Genomic DNA, 18583 nt, shown 5'->3' with positions numbered 1-18583 from the left:
GAAGTTGAATATTTTAGGGTATATAACACGGACCCCCCGTATTATAGGGTCTGTGACAAAGACTCTTAGCATTTTTTGCGAGAAAGTCCCCTTTTAACTTTAGCCGTGAGACAAAAACCCCTTCTGTTAATGTTTCATCATGACCTGTTTATGGATCGGATAACCCGATGGGCTGGTCCGGATTGATTCGTTATAAATCGATTTGATCATAATTTTAGGCCCGAGGGTTCGGTTTCGGATCTAAAACACCGAACTCAACTTTTTTATCGGGCTGGCTTTCTTAAAAAAACTGGTCTGAGCCTGAGCCCAATTTGATATTATATATTAAATAATATATTTTATTTAATAAAACATATATAATTTTTTTTGTTCTTCTTCTTTTTTAATTCTAATAATAGGGAAATATTTATTATTTTTGAATTTAAAAATTTTTTAATATAAATAAAATACTTTTTTATTAAATAAAAAAAGAATTTTATTTTCAAATTTCTAGCCAGACTCGTATTAAGGCTTGGGCTTCGGATTTTATACGAGGACTGGGTTTGAACTCAAGACCTAGGCATGATGATCGGACCAGGCTCGGACTCGGACATGAATGTATTCTATTGATACATATACAACGCGGCCCGTCCATCAACAGGTATTATTCTGTTAATTATCGTTAAAAAATATTTCTATTTCACTGTTACAAGACTCCTAAATTCTCAAACCATCCTTCTGATAATTAGACACGACATGAGGAGTGAGAACCGAGAATCAGAGTTTTACGGCCAATGGCAGACGAGACAACAGAGATCTGAAAAAACGCAAACTGACATATTGGAGCTTGCCAACATGATGAGCGTCCAGATGCCCCTCAACGCCATCGACCGACCCGAGTTCCCTGGCGCGCTTCTCTTCATTTGATCAAAATCAGTTTCAACCATTACGGCGGTGGTAGTGGTGTGAGTTCTGGTGGTGCTTCCATCTCGCTTCTCAGGGAGTAAGGGGATTTTTAAAAATGGGTTTCACCAATCTCACTCAAGGGGATTTTGAAAATCTGGCTAGGGTTCGGCTTCTCAGCATTAGGGAAAGATGCAGCAATTTTTCATATGATGAAGACTGGAGGAAGATGAGAAGAAAGCGGAAGGTGAAAGGAGATCAAAACAGTTTCTTAGCAATGAAAGAATCAATAATGAAACGCCGGCTGAAGAGTAAGAAGATTTAGGGTTTCTATGGAGGAAATGCTTCAAAGACTGGATATCTTTGAAGGAAACAACAAAGGTGGGTGTATCCTGCGGCGCCCGACGAGAACCCAACGACATTGCTCCTCCTCTTTCTCTCTCTCTCTCTCTCTCTCTCTCTCTCTCTCTCTCCCCTCGTTTCTTCTAGGGTATTCCCCAGGATGAGCGAGTGATGTGATCCTCGGCAACGTCCGAGCGAGCGGAGTGATGTGATCCTCGTTTCTTCTGGGGGATATCGCTATGATCAAGAACGCCGTTGATTGGGTGACGATCTTTGACATCCTCCGAGGGAGCGATGTGATCCTCGGCATCGAATCCCTTTTGAAGAAGACCTGGGTAATGATCTCGAGAAGGTGGTCTTTATGCACGGAGTCAGCAAAGATGAGGAGAAGCGTAATGTTCGATGGTGGTCTTCATCCTCGGCATTGAATCCTTTTTGAAGCCCAGTTGAATTTAGCTTGATTTTGTTCTGGTTATTGGTTTTAATTTGGGGCTCTATTTTTCTAGATTTTGATCAATGTTCGGTGGTGGTATCTCGTGATCAACCGGATGATTAGTCCTTTCATGACCAGAGGATCAGGAGCAAACTTGTTTATGCTCTCGGCCATCAAAATCCACTGAGACATAACCCATGCTGTCTAAATCTCTATATCTTGTACATTCACCCAAACAAAAACTTGATATGTTTATTTGAGCAACGGAGGATCCATCGGAGTTTCATTGCAGAAGTATTGTTCGTTGAGAAGAAATGGGGATATTTTTGGGCTAGCGAGATTTGAAGAGATGATGGCAAAAAAAGAAAATAGAGTATGTTTAACAGGGTATTTTAATAATTTAATACTTTCCATCATCTGACTTAACTGATCTCGTGGTCTTTGTCTCACGGTCAAAGTTGAAGAGGGTCGTTGTAAGTGTTGGGGTCCCTGTAATTTATTCAATATTTTATTTAGTTTTGGCCTTTTTGGTTTTGATGGAAAGTTGAAAACGGAGGAAACATATAATATTATTGTTTCAAGTTTTCTTACTTTTCTGCTTTGTTTGGGCAATATTGCCTGAATAGGTTTCGTTTCAATTATTGAGTTTAAAGAAAAGAACAATGATGCTAAATGCTTTGTTTGGCCATAAATCTTTTTTGCTACAAAGGGCTATAGAACGAGTCCACCCGTGAACCCGATCCAACCCAACCTAAAAAGATAGGGTTAGGGTCTCACACTTAGCAACTCAAATTCCCAACTCGAAAAAAAACTGGGTTTAGTTATGGGTCAACCCGTTGACTTGATTATCAAGTCTAATTGGGATTATTTATGCATTGCTAGAAATTTCTACTTTTTAATTTTTTTCTATTTAGTTTTTACTTTTTATTGTTTACTCTTTAACCCGAACATTTAGGGTTAGGGTCTAGCATTTGGCAACCCAACCCAAAATTCAATTTGACCTAAAATCAACCCGAAATACCTTGACCCAATCCGAACCCGACCCACACAACCCAATTGCCAGGTCTAGCAGTTACACACACATAGAGAATATTTTATCCCATGAAACCCAATAGGAAACCTTTCCAATTATCCCGTTGGTATCTTTGTGTTTGGCATTAAATCTACACTTCATATCTCTTACTCACAAATTTTTACCATTTCTCTATGCACAATTAGACATGTTGATGATCAGGGTAGTTCGTTGAGCTGGCCCAGCTTGGCCTATTATTTTTAGAGCTTAGACAAAACTTCAGGCCCACGGGTTTGGTCTTGAGATTTAAATACCAGGCCCAACATTATTACATACAATAAAAAAATACTTATATTATATATAATATATATTTATTATTAAATATTAATTTATTATTAGAAAATACAAATTAGTTTATTAATTTATAAAATTACACTGAAAATAAGACATTTCATGTATAGATTAGACTTCGGGCTTTATATAAGGGCCAGGCTCGGGCTCAAAATCTAAACCTGATAGTCATGTTAGATTCGGACTCTGGCCTAAACATTTTCTAGTAAAGCCTAACCTGATCCATAAACAGGTCTACACACAATACACCACAGTTGGGAATATCTGACAAGAAAGATACAATCTACAACAAAGAAAATTCTCTTCGGTGGTTCAGTTATTTGTAACTGTGGATGGACTTCAACTTATTATTAGGCAATATAAAAAACCTTCTCTTCAACTAATGATTGTTACCAACGCAAGGGGTTGGGGGGGGGGGAGCAGGGACACGCGGGATCTCCTGCCCACGTTTACTCACAACACACTATCTCCGTGAATTGGGAACATCACAACACAAATGTGGGCAGAATTCTTGTGGACAGGAAATCCGAACTCGAGTGGGTATCATTCGTTACCTCAATGAAGAAGCATGAAAATCGTATATTTACAATAAATAATAAAAAAATATCAATAATAATAATAATAATAATAAGCGAAACTAACAAGCGAAAAGAGTCTTAAGACACTTTTAATTAGCCCAAGCGGCCCAAGCCAGACTACATTAGCATTTTAAAATAACTAAAAATTAAGAAAGAAATTTAAAAATGATGAGGGAAAGAGGAGGGGATGCTGACATTGAAAACTGATTTTTTTATATAAAAAAATAAATTTTTAGTAAATTAATTTTATTTAAAAATAAAAACAAATAATTAAGTACAGCCTTTGGCTACTCTTACTGGGGTGCAATTGAAAAGGTCATAAGATTGAAACAGGAAAAAAAATGAAAAAACTATTGGGCAACTACTTTAATTTCTCTTAGGTTGAATTTGGAAAGAATACAAATATAAATATTTCCAGCGAAAATGCATAAAAAATAATATAAAATATAGGGTTTTCTATTCTACAAATTTGTATTTATAGTCTTTCTAAACTAGGCCTTAACAAAATCTATACATCACACGGGTCTTGATTGATATTAGTATTTATATATAACAAATAAAAAATAAGAAAATTATTAAATTTGAAAATACATCATTTGGGTACAAACAGATTCAACACCGATAAATGAGAAATGCATATAAGTTATAATTTAGAAGTAGGAATGCATCCACATAAGTACTGATTATATTAATATAGAAAGAAAATAAAAATGAAATTCTTCTCTCTATACACAAAAGTTGTGATTTCAAAATTTCAATTGAAGTGTATTTTGAACGCATAGTTGCATACTTGCTTCCCAACTAGCAAGCAGAAATTTGCTGGCACATTTTCCTAAGCATATGGATTACGTCGATTTCCCCACAACGAGACTATCTTCTAAAATGTATATTACCTTATCGATCAGTTTTTCGTCTCCCTTAATAATAACGTAAAGCTTGTTATTAGTAAGAATGAAAGTCAACACTAAAATAAAATCAGTCTGGTTATCTACAGTACGACCTATTAAAATAGTTGGCACCTCATCATATATTTACTGCTTAATATATGAAAAAAATGATAAAATAAATTTATTTAAGAGGCCTTTGTTTTGGACTAGGACTGGTTGAGTGGCCCAGATTATTTGGTGGGTAAGAAACAAAGGTTGATTGGTTATTTGTTGGGAATATGAATGGGAATGGGAAATGTTCTCGATGTGCGATTGAAGAGATGTGTCCGAATGTCCTACCCATGACAATTCTCTTCATGTATATCTATAAAATACCCTAACTATACATAAAGAATATATTTCATCCTCCTACATAGTATTATGCACGGGGAGATATTTCCAATACATGGATGTAGTGTTTTGTTGGTAGACGTGGATAGAGTTATTGTGGGCAGAAGATCCTGAGCCTTAGGAGGATTCTATGAGCATTAAAGAGGAAATCCTAACTCCTTTATTGTTGTCATATATATGGAAATAGCGGGACCCGTGTAATGCATGGGATTTATCAAGGAAAGTGAAATGAGCAAAACTTATAATTAATTAAGGAAAAAATGTAATGTCATTTAAAATAATTAGATTTTTATTTAATAATCTGTTACAAAAATGTTTTACTAATTTGGATTAATTATATTAATATTTTTTGACAAAAATAATAAATTATTACTAATTACATAACAAAATAATTATTTTTTCTTATTATTTCTTAGTGTTCTATCTTATTTATTTTGGTTTATTAATGATTAGATGTTTCAATTTTTTTTGTAAATATCACTTAAATATTTAAAATACTTAAAGATCAGTAAATATATAAAATTATGCTATAGTCAATAATAAAATTAATCTATAGTTAACTTTTTAGTCATAATTAATTAAATTAATCTAAACCCAAACTTAAGGTTTAAGACTTTGGATTAGACTGAACTATATAAACTGAATTGCACACATTGTAACATTCATTGGACTGAACTAAATCGAGTGTGACCCATGCATGCATTATTGTTGAGTTTTTTTTTTAACTATTTTTAGACAATATTGAAGCCAAAGGAGATATGAAGGATGGGCTACCACAACTGTGCAGCCCAATGAAAATTTTGATAGTGTCTTAGCATTTTTTTAAGGTTCTTTGGCCTAGCCTAACCCACACCTTAAGTGTATAATATTTGTTGAGCCTACAAGCTTGCCCATTTTGATATAAAATTTGTTATCTATACATTACTAGTAGACTGACCCGTGTGATGCACAGGATGTTTGAACCATGGATAGGCTATCATTCAAGGGATCATAAATCTTTATTGAATTATAACATATAGATCAAATAAAAAACAAACCATAAATCTTTATTGGAAAAACAAACTATAAACATAACAAGGCAGGAAAAGATGAACGAACTGACCCATGCATGTCACAAGAAATTCTAACAAGGTCTCTAGTTTTTCTAGTAATTGCGTGGAGTATCTGGATTTTATGGTCCTCATTACAGATTTCAAGAAGCTCAACAATGTGACGAATGATCTCAGTAATTATGTAGAAATCTAGATAGATAAATGGGGATAGGTTATCATTCAAGAGATAAGAAAACTTTATTGAATTATAATATATAGATAAAATAGGTACGAATAAATTGCTTAAGTAGAGAACCATGGAAACTTGTTCTAGAGTCTTAAGGGTTTTAATCAGTTTCTACATAACCCAAATTTTGTTTTTTAGAGAAAACCTCATTGAATGTTAAAAGATATTGAAAAAACAAGCCAAAAATATAACAAGGCAAGAAAAAGATGAACTAATCCATGTATGTCACAAGAATTTCTATCAATGTCTTTAGTTTTTCTAGTGATTGCATAGAGTATCTGCATTTTCTGGTCCTCATCACAAACTTGAAAAAACTTATGGACAAAGTTATTCCCAAAAGGATCCATCATGAGCTCAACACTGTTAGCAATGATTCCAGGAAGGGGCAACCATGTTGGACGAGATAAATTTTACTACTGACCTCATTTTCAGAATTATATTTTTGATATGTTGATTTTGGACTATTATATCAAAGATTTGCAATGCCAGGGAATGAGCCCCAAGAGTTTTGACCATCTAGTTAGAAGGATGTTGTGTTTAGAAATGATGGATGATACTATTAGTCACCATTCATGAGTTTACCATGGTTTAGTGCTATTGTTCATAAGTTCTATTGGATTATATTTTCTTCTTTTCCAATTCGTAGAATGGTAATATGTTATGAACTTGATCCATAAAAAAATATTCTTATTAGTCAATATATATAAGAAACCAACAATAAGGTTTTTTTTTTTTTTTATAGCAAACCAAATTCATTTAATTCCTTTGGGCACTGCTCGCCTTCTCACTATCACTGAACCTAAACTAGAGCAACACTTTGCACTTCATCTCTACCAAGTGTCAAAAAAATGCAAAGATTTTTCTAATGGCCCAATTCAGGTCTACTATACTCAAATGTTTAGGGAAATAACAGAGGGCAGAGGGGCATGCTCAAAAGAAACCACTGCTTGTTTAAAATGAGGGCATGTGAGGGGAGGATTATAAAAGGGCAACAAAATGTCTTGAAATATAAAATCAAGATATCTTGACGATTTCAACCATTTTAAGAGGGTAAATCTTGGAAATATGAAATCAGGGTGTGTTGAAGATTCATCCATTTTCAATTTTTATAAATGGGTAAGATATAATAATATTTACAATAAATGCATATAACTTCCAAGTGAGTTTATTAGGGGTTGCTTAGCTTGGGCCCTCGTTGGACTCTAAAAATTCAATACCCAATTAGACTTCAAATCCAATTATCTCATATTAAGATGTTAGAACTTGCGTGTTGTTAATAATTCAATTGGATGTGGATTTAACCCCATTCAATTTGATTAAAATTCACGTATAATAAACATTATTATTTTATATATGTAGTATAACTATTCTATACACATAGATATTATGAGTAATTATACTTATATAAATTTATACTTTAAAATTCAAAATCCATCATAATAAAAATAAGATGTGCATGCAAATTTAGAAATTTCATAATCAGATGTTGATGTGGATGTAGAAAGATTTGATTTGAATTTGATCTATTTGCAGCCTACTACCCGCATTATGTGTGGGCTTGGTGCATGTTTGAGCTAGACCTAACTCAAGAGAAAATAGTTGCTTGAGCATGGAAATTTATAGATCTAATCGGGTTAGCCTAAGTTATAAATGATTTGTTACTTTTTATAATTAATTTTAATTATCTTACCAATACTATTTTTTATTAATTTCTTAACTTTAATAGTTGTTAGGTAAAAGCTGCTAAAATTTAATATTTTTTTATTAACTTTAGTAATTTTTTATTAATAAAGTCCTATTGTCCGCATTACCTGTGGGCTTGGTGTAGATCTAAGCTATACCTCGCTTAGAAGAAAATATTTGCTTAAGCCCAAAGTTGGGCTAAGTTATAAATGGAAATCCCTAAGTAGGAGTCTTATGACACTATTTTAATTAATTTTTATATGGAATGTAAATGGTTAACTTAATTATCCCATTAATATTGATTATATTTAAATAGAATTAAATTGCATTTTAGTTTTTTAAATTTATGAACTACTACTTTTATTAATTTCTTAACTTTTAATAGTTGTTAGATAAAAACTTGCTAAATTTTAATATTTTTATTAACTTTTGTAATTTTTATTAATTATAGTTGTTTGGTTTCAATTGTATTATTATTATTATTATCATCATCAACATTAATAATAATAATAATAATAATAATAATAATAATAATAATAATAATAATAATAATATTATTATTATTATTATTATTATTATTATTATTATTGTTGTTGTTGTTGTTGTTGTTGTTGTATGTTGTGTATCACACGTTACAAGTTTCTAGATGAATCGGAACCATCTTCAAAAATGGGTCAACATAGACCTTTTTAGCTTGTATGTCTTCTTTGTTTGAGTGATAAAACGGGTTCTACATTTTACATTTCTAATAATTTTTATTTTATATGATTTTTAATGGACCATCTATTTTATATAAGCCATGTGTGGTATGGGCACTATGCACAATAAAGGTCCCAACTCATAAAAATTATTAATTTTAACAATATTATTAATTAATTAATTAAGGGTAAAATACAAAGCACTCCCCTATAGTTTCACTTTGGCAAAAACCTCCCTCTATTTTTGAAAAATTCAACAAATACCTCTCTTCGGCCAATGGTCAAGATAGAAAACGTTAAAGAGATGACCATTTTTTTCAAAATACCTGTTTTACCCTTTTACAAATTAATGTTCATCTATTTTTTCTAAAATAGCATTAAAAAACTGTTCATCTTCTTCCTCACCGTGCACAGCGTCTGAACACTATTCGCTGTCTCACGGACATTCCTGGTACATGATGCAATCATCCTCCTCACCCTCATCGGCATCTCTTTTGTTCCTATATAGAATAACCCAGATGCTAAAAACCAGGAAAACAAAAAAGAAAGCTCCAAGACTGGATACTAAAATGATTGCTGTCTGGGTTGTTTTCGTTTTGGATGGGGATTTCTGCACCTTAATGAATGCAGATGCACTATAATTACTGATTTTCTTATTGTTGGCCATGAGGGAGAAGACTTGGGCTGGTAAAGAGCAATTCCCCATTGAAGCATTTTCATAATACTGAAAGAAAGCAGCTTTGCAGGAACAGGACTGTTTGCAACTCTCCATACTTGTATCTGTAATATCTGGATAGTAAGCAGCATTAGTGAAGTAAGTAACATCCTTGAGCTCTAGAAAACTGTGAAATTGTGAAGATTGACAAGACAGAGGAGTAATTTTAGAACACCCCTGATCTGGTTCCTTATCATCTAATGGCATAAAATAGCTTGTTTCTCCATCAATTCCTTGTGGACAAGTACACTGCCCATTTTAGCAAATACTGTAATTCCCACAGATCGTGCAATAACCACACTTGCATAAATCCATGGTTTCTGTAAGCACATCTTTCACCTCCTGCCACTCGTTCGCCCACTCGTAAGCTTTCAAATAGCCATCTGGATGGAACCACAGGAACGAGTCTGAAGGAGAAGTATCCATTATCGTTTCATTTGTCTTGTTTGAGTACAAAGTAATACCTTCTTTCAAGATCATTACATAGCTTAGTTTGCCAGCCAGCGAGTATTTGAAATAGACCTGCGGAAGATCCGACTCGATGAAAGCAAACACAACTTCACTAGTAACAGAGAGTGAAAACAAACCTCGACTCCAATCTGTCAATGAGGCCCTTGCCGCGAGTCTCTGCCTGACCACCATCTTCTGCCCTGGAACCAAGGTGTATGTTGGGTGATCAAAAGACTGCCAGACGGTTCGGTTGTTTCTGTTGAAGAGCACGAGATTTCCTGTCTCGGTCAAGTTCATGTCGACGACGGACTTCCCTGCTGTGTTGGTTGACCAAACCAAACTACCATCAAAGTCTCGCAAGATCAAATCTCCATCTGCAGTGATGTTCAAAGTTGCACTGGCTCTAATGGGATTGTTACCGTTAGCAGACCAGATTACTTTAGTGAAGTCTATCCCATCCATGGTAGACACGTTGGTGATCGGGACAGTGAAGACAACGAACAGTGTTCTGCCGCTGTGCATAGTGAGGAAGAAGATGAACAGTGTTCGAGGCTATTTTAGTAAAAATAGATGTACACTAATTAGTAAAAGGGTAAAATAGGTATTTTAAAAAAATGATAATCTTTTTAATTTTTTCCGTCTTGGTTATTCAGGGAATGGAGGTATTTGTTGAATTTTTCAAAAACATCAGGGGAGGTTTTTGCTAAAATAAAAATATAGGGAAGGTTTTTATAATTGTCAAAAACATCAGGGGAGGTTTTTGTATTTTACCCATTAATTAAAAATGCATTAATACAAATTTATCTAATAAAATAGAAAGAATAAACAAAACAATATACAAAACTATAATACTGGTTCTATTTGCAATATATCAAACCCATGTTTAAATCATAATATAATTAAAACTACCAAATTTTTTTTTTGTATTTAAATTTTTTATTTTTAATATTGTTTATTAAGTTTGATTTTTAATGGAACTGAACTGTTTTTAATTTTTACTAAGTTTTATTAGTTTTAAGTGGAAGTTTATGGACTTTAAAATTAAAAATTTTAAAATAATATTTTCATTTTTGTTGTTTTATGTTCGATTTTTAACTTCAACCTATTTATAATAACATGCATCAAAATAAAAGGCATTGGAAAACCCAAAGGTCTCTCTATATAATAATGTATAACTTTGTTGTTGATCTAATCAAAATAGACAATGGTTACTTTTTTATATTTTTAAAACAAAAGAAAATAGGATAAATGTAAAAAATGGAAAAAATAGATAAATAAATTCTCTCAAAGGAGAGACATGCTGACATGGACCATCATATTTTATTATATATATATATATGGTTTTTGTAGGACACTGGTAATAATGGAAGGCCATTTGTTCATAGAATCATGAAATGTAGCACCTGAATAATCTATTTGAATAGTATAATAATCTAAAGATGGATCAGTTCTCCACCTTTGCTCTGTGTTTGCTTGACAGAAGATGAGAGAGAAATAATCGTTAGATATGAGCACACTAAGGTATTACACTAGTACGGGTGTGGGTGTTTTCAAAAGTAAGCAAAAGCTAAAAATCAAAATTATTTTACTTATTAGAACTAGGGATCTGATCGATTCATAGGATTAGGGGTCTATAATTGGATTTTAAGTGGATGGGATCTAGAATTGCATTTCTCCATTCTGACCCTCTCTCTCCATTGGTAATGAAAATTCATTCCATATCATCCTAATTCTAATTCCGATTCCAAATGGACCATTCTGATTTTGATTCTGATTGATTTTTATTCCAATTCATATTGCAAATCAAACAAAAAGAAGCTTTCTTGTAAGATTATATGAAAACCCTACCAAGATTTAGGTGGTGTTTGATAAATCTTAAATTTCATATATAAAAAATTAAAAAATTATTTTTGTCTGAAATTTGAAAAGAATTATAGGTGTTTTTCTATTATTTAGAGGCTCTACATCCATAAGTTTGTTTGTGTTGGATCAACCCTTAACCTTTTTAAAATTATGAATTATACTATTTTACCCTTAGAACATACTATTTGGAAATGTTGAGTTTAATTTGCATTATCTCATAAAAATAATTTTCAATCTCAAAATAATATTAAAACAATACAAATAATAAATAATAAATAAAATGATCAAAATTAAAAAAAAATAAGTAATGACTATAAATATTAAAATAATTAATATTTAACATAAATAAAAATTAAAATAAATTTTAAAAATTAACGAAATAATTAGAAATTACTAGTTAATAAATAATAAATAACACAAGTAAAATTAATAATTAATGTTTAATAAAAATATTAAAATAATTAATAATTAGTAAAAATAATTTATAATTTTATTATTATTATTATTTTTTATTGTTGTTGTTGTTGTTGTTATTATTATTATTAATATTACTACTACTCACTGCACCACCGCTACCGCAAGTTGCAGCGGTGGTGGCGGTGGTGGGAAGACAGGGGGAGAGCGGGAAGGCAAGGGGGGGAGAGAGAGAACCGCTTCTGCAACTTGCAACGACGGTGGTGGGAAGACAATGGGAGAGAGAAAGAGAGAGAGAGAACCACCACTCCAAGTTGCAACAGCGATGGTGGGAAAATAGGGGTGAGAGAGCGAGAGAACTTGCGATGGTGATGGCAGGAATATAGAAGAGAGAGAGACCGAATGTAGAGGGGTATTTTTTACTTTAGACCATATCTGAAATGTGTCTGAACACGGGCCTAAGTCTTAAAATTCAAAATCTAAAAAAAAAAACTTTATAGACGGAATTTCAAATACAACAACAAAGGTGGCATTTATAGACGGAATTTCAAATACAACATCAAATGCCACCCTATTCAACATCCGTACCTGTTCCATTTTTCTAAACTCGTGTTTTACTTATAATTAAATTTGGGCTTGGGCACACAAGTTTAGGTCAAGCTCAAATTTTCTAGCTTGAGCTTGTTTTGTATCTAAGAATAGGCTAAGCCCATTTAAACATCTTATCAAAAGGGTCAATTTTATCTGATTAAATAAAACTGATTATGTTGATTTTGGTTTTGAGTTTTTCATCATTGATAATTGGGTTGGTTTTGATTCTTTGTGTAGATTGATTATTTTGTTTATAATATAACATAATTTTAATTTGATAGATAATATATGAGATAATTTTAATTAAAAACACTCAATTAGAGAGAGAGATGGGGTTTGAACTGTTGCTTCTAACAATGGTGCTTCTGTGCTCTGCAGCTAATTACAGTCCAAGCTGAATTCTCTGTCTCTCCCTTCTGATCTCGCCTAAGTCTGCTTCAGCCCGAGCCAGTTCGTTGCAAGCCACCTTCTTGTAAACATCGGCACCGGCAATGTTTTCAAACAACGCAGATCTGCTTCAGCACCGCTTGCGTTGCCAGTCACCAACGCAGACCTGCTTCAGCGTTGTTTGAAAAGACGGCGACGTCATACCGTCGGAGAGCATCCGTGCACTCGACTTCCCTGGATTCATTGAGGCTGTTTATACAAAGATGGAGGCTCTTAAACAACGCAGATCTGCTTCAGCACCGCCTGCGTTGCAAGCCACCAACGCCGACCTGCTTCAGCGTTGTTTGAAAAGACAGCGACGTCATACCGTCGGAGCGCATCCGTGCACTCAACTTCCCGGGATTCATTAAGGTTGTTTATACAAAGATGGAGACTCTCAAACAATGCAGATCTGCTTCAGCACCGCCTGCGTTGCAAGCCACCAACACAGACCTGCTTTAGCGTTGTTCGAAAAGACGACGACGTCGTACCGTTGAGTGGGTGCAGAGAAGGCGGTGGCTGCTCTTTCTCCCCTTCGTCCCCTTCGCCGGTGGCTGCCTTCACCTTATGTGTCTGCAACGAGCCCTTCTGGTGTAGCTTTGGATTGTGGGTTTGTAGCTGCAAACCCATCAATGCCTGCAAACCCAGAATCCAGTCGTCGCAGGTGACGATAGCCACCGGCAAATGGCTCCCTCTCTCTCTTTTTCTCTTCCTCCCCTCTCTCTCTCTTTCTCCCCCATTCCCTCTTGCTCCTGTTTCATCACCACCGCTACAAGTTGCAGCAATGGTGGTGATGAAAGAGGGGCGAGAGAACGAAGGGGACGAAGGGGAGGAAGAGAGAAAGGGAGGGAGGGAGCCCTTCGCCAGTGGCTGCCATCGCATGCGACGGCTTCGCTGAGAGGGAGAGAGAACGAACGGCTGCGGCGGTTTCAAAGAGAACGAGAGGGGTGCCGACCTCCGTAGTTTCAGAGGAGAGTTGCGGTTCTGAGTTGTCAATATGCAAATTTGGACAATTGTTAGAAAATTTGAGGAAGTTTTGCAAGATTATCCTCGCATGGAATTAATAAATAAGGGAGTTAATTCTTTTCAAAATTTTAAAAGAAAATGAAAGATAAAATGAGTATAAAATATATTCAAGTTCGTTTTAAAAGCTAGGAACGCTTAAGTTAAATTCCTAATTAATACCATAGACTTTTGGTCTACTGTCACTTTGGCCCCCACATTTTGAAGTATGCCAATCTACTTCCAAAACATGCCAATTTACTATAAACTCTTAACCGTTATTAAGTGAGATATGAAAAAATATAAATATTCTTCAAATGTTATTTAATTTTCTTTGTCAATTATTAAAATAAATTCTCGTCCTGGCTCCATTTGGAAGGAATATAAGTGCAAAATATTGTATTTTGTATTATTTTATATCTATTTGTATTTCTACTCTTTTCAAACTAAGCCTAAGATTGTGTTTGTCTAAAGTGTAAATGAGAAATGGGATAAATTTTACACCCCCAGTTTGGTTTTGCAGGCATTTGGTAGAGGTGTTAATATACCTTATCAATCGATGTAGAAGTCTATCCTTGTCAGTGTATATTCATGGAAAATCAGCGAAAAATTTACATCGATAAAATCGATGTAAATCTACCTTCCTCTATCCAACGATTACCTTGTGTCTCTTCTGTCCACCACTACATGTCTTCATTCGATCCAAGAAGAGTGAACCAGTGCGATGGCGGCATCTCCCACCAATGTGGTGGTGGCATCCCCGACCGGCGAGTTCCAATTCTAAAGCCAACTCCATTAATACTACCAGTCTGCCATCCATCCACACCGGTGCTTGGCACTGCCGATCGGGGATTGATAGAAATGGGTTCCCACCTCTACCAGTTCTGCCTTTCTTTACTCGCTTTTCTTTGTTTCGCCCTTTTGGTTCACTCTGGGCTGAATCTTGACCCATCAGATTTCGACGCTCTCTCTCTTGTTCACAAAGACTTGGTTGGTTTCACGGTCAACTCTACTTACCAGAGAACTTGTGTTATTCGGCCGTTGGTATCTTTTGCGAGAGGAGATTCTCTAGTGACTCACCGGTGCTCTGCATCACAAGAATTTGTAGAAATCGGCTAATACAATGAACAAACAAAGATCAAGAGACTTTGTTGCACCCAAGATGCATCATGTTGTTATCAACGAAATTCCGATATAAATACCTGTATCCATCGCAGCAGTCGAACCTTTGCGGAATAAATGAACAAATGACTATGTCGACAGGTGTGGTTTTCCTCAGTTAAATCCCTCCTTGCTTGAGGTTCTCTCAACTCTCTATCTCTGATGGGGAGAAAATAGAGGGCGGCTGAATGATTTAACCTATTGGGAACCATAACCTAGAAGTCTTTATATTTTGACCTAATAGGATCCCATTAAGCCTATATGGGTCAAATGTGGTATTCACCCATTAAACCCCATACCTACTTATTAAAGTCTATGGACTTTACATAACCGAATCACTTAATTAATCCCACTTATAAAATATCCCATCAATGCAATTGTTTCATTGAATATGTAAGCCCACATAATAGAGATTAAAACCCAACAATCTCCCACTTGGGCTACATATGAAATCTGAAACAATTATATTGAGCAAATTCCTTATGTGTACACATTTTATGCTATTTTCTTTAGACTTATCCTTAGTTTCAATCTGGTCCATTTCCTGCATTAATATGAGATCATGACGGCTTTTGTCACATACAAGCGTGACCAAACATTTCATGCTCACCATATCAGCACATTCAATGACATAGATCAAGTATGGATGAGTGGCATCAAAATTACATGCAATGTGATCTCAAAACATGCCTATTTCCAACTAGTTCTATTTTATTCTTTAAAGAGATCATTCAAAAAAATCACAAACATATTCAGACATGTAGATGGTGAAAAGAATCATAAAACTTTATTATGCATAAATGTAGATATGCAAAACATGCCTTAATCCATAAAACATCCAAAAGTAAATGAAAAACTCCCACTAAATCAAGGTATCTCAAAACATGCATATACCCATACGAGTAGTGTGCTCATGAAAAACCTTAGGTGGCAATCCTTTAGTCAACGGATCCGCTATCATGGAGTTTGTCCCTATATGTTCTATACAAATATGACCATTCTGAACTCTCTCCTTAACAGATAGAAACTTGATGTCAATATGTTTTGACTTCACAGAACTTCTGTTGTTGTTGGAATATAGAACTGCAGATTTATTGTCACATAATAAATTTAATGGCCTTTTAATGCCATTAACTATACGCAGCCCAGTGACAAAGTTATGCAGCCATATCCCATGATTGAATGCCTCAAAACATGCTATGAACTCTGCAGCCATGGTCGAAGAAGCTATGAGCGTTAGTTTGGCACTTTTCCAAGATATAGCTCCTCCAACTAACATGAAAACATAGTCCGAAGTGGATCATTTGCTGTCTTGGCATCCCGCAAAATCAGAACCAGAATACCCAATGATCTCCAAACTATCTGATTTTCTATAGATTAACATGAAGTCCTTTATTCTCTATAAATACCGCATTACCCGTTTGACTGTTTTCCAATGATCCAGTCCTGGGTTATTCAAATATCTGCCCAACAGTCCCACTATAAATGCTATATCGAGACGGGTACAAACTTGAGCATACATCAGACTTCCTATTGCTGAGGCATAGGGAACCTTTTGCATCTCCTTTATTTCAATGTCTATTTTGGGGCACTGATTGGGACTGGACTTGTCTCCTTTAGCCACAGGCATATCACTTGACGAACAACTTTTCATTCCAAATCTGCTTAGCACCTTTTCGATATAGCCCTTGTGTGACAATTCAAGAATACCTCGAGAGCGATCTCGTAATATTTGTATGCCCTTTTGTGACAATTCTCCAGTGACTCACTAGTGCTCTGCATCACAAGAATTTGTAGAAATCGACTAATACAATGAACAAACAAAGATCAAGAGACTTTGTTGCACCCAAAATACATCATGCTTTAATTATCAAGGAAATTCCAATATAAATACCTGTATCCATCGCAGGAGTCGAACCTTTGCGGAATAAATGAACAAATGAATGTGTCGACAGTGTGGTTTTCCTCAATTAAATCCCTCCTTGCTTGAGGTTCTCTCAACTCTCTATCTCTGATGGGAAGAAAATAGAGGGCAGCTGAAATTATTTAACCTATTGGGAACCATAACCTAGGAGTCTTTATATTTTGACCTAATAGGATCCCATTAAGCCTATATGGGTCAAATGTGGTATCCACCCATTAAACCCCATACCTACTTATTAAAGTCTATGCATAACTGAATCAATTAATTAAGCATATTTATAAAATAGTCCATCCATGCAATTGTTTCATTAAATATGTAAGTCCACAAGATTAAAACCCAACAGAGTTGTCCTAGAATCGCAGCAGCTCGATAGATTCCTTTCTCCAGGAATCGGTCGTCTCACGAGACTCAGAGAGCTCTGTCTCCCTGACAATCACCTCGTTGACAAAATTCCTCGACAAATCATCGACTGCTGGAAATTGCAAATCCTAAACCTGCGAAACAACCACTTTTCTGGCAGAATTCTGGTAGAATTCCATCAGAATTCTCCTCGATTGTAAGCCTCCGATCCCTTGATCTATCTTCAAATAGCTTTTCGGGCGATCTGTCCAACGGTGAAAGCAGTGGCTGTTGCTCCGTTGAGATCCAGTTTTTATGCGAAAAGCAACAGTAGTAACTTTTTTTACACCCTAGACAACCAAACAAGGTCGATGTAAGTTTTCAAAATCAACGGGTTTTGAAAATTTTCTGTCGTATAAAATTTTTCTAAATCGGTTCAATTTTTCTATCGTATAAAATTTGAATTTATACCTTAAACAAATGCAGCCTAAGGAATTATAATGAAGCCTAAGAACAAAATCCAGTTGCCTGGGAAAAAGAACGAGCAGAAGTTGAAATCTTATCTTATCGGATGTTGATTCAACGCACGTTCCCAGACACCAGAGTCGCCAGTTTCAATCTCGGTGACAACTTCTATGCCATTGTCCAGTCCTATTTAAATGATTGAAGAATCAAAAGCTCATTCTTTATTCACTTATTATTCATCTTCATGTGGCTATTCATCAATCAGAACTTCAGAAAAACCAAAAATACCGTCCAACACATTATAACTTACAGTTACTGCATTGACACATTTTAAAAATTCAGATACTGAATTGATACATTTTAAATTCCGAAACTAAAATAACACTAGGCCCAAAATTGCTACTCTAACATTTTCCCTTTATGAAAACCCAGGAGATGTTTAAGTATTTTCCCCTTTTAATCAGAATAGCATTTTTGTATAGCATTTTTGTATATTTAAGTCCACCTTATAAACTCAAGTACATTTTAGTTAATTTATGAAAACCCAGGGAATGTTTAATTATTTCCATCATTCTAAAATAGCAGCAAATTTTGGAGTACAGAATTACGATTTACCAAAAAAAAACATGATATTAAATCACTTGATGAAAACATATCAGATATCTTAACTTTGTCTAATAGCATTTTTTTTACATGATA

General features: G+C 34.7%; 1 protein-coding gene across 1 annotated transcript; it reads right to left on the bottom strand.

Moving 5' to 3' along the window:
* Positions 1-8970: 8970 nt before the first annotated feature.
* LOC148868035 (G-type lectin S-receptor-like serine/threonine-protein kinase At5g35370) lies at positions 8971-10161 on the bottom strand. The gene is made up of 2 exons (XM_088968233.1): positions 9589-10161; positions 8971-9498 (listed from the first exon to the last, which is right to left on the bottom strand). Exons 1-2 carry the CDS (start codon positions 10159-10161, stop codon positions 8971-8973), a joined length of 1101 nt encoding a protein of 366 aa, XP_088824359.1.
* Between the last annotated feature and the right edge of the window lie 8422 nt (positions 10162-18583).

This window comes from Nelumbo lutea, chromosome 2 (genome assembly GCF_056320005.1).
Source record: "Nelumbo lutea isolate HS-2025 chromosome 2, American lotus-T2T, whole genome shotgun sequence".
Classification (NCBI taxonomy): Eukaryota; Viridiplantae; Streptophyta; class Magnoliopsida; order Proteales; family Nelumbonaceae; genus Nelumbo; species Nelumbo lutea.
The sequence above is the reverse complement of the archived record's forward strand: the minus strand, read 5'-3'. Positions and strand labels throughout refer to the sequence as shown.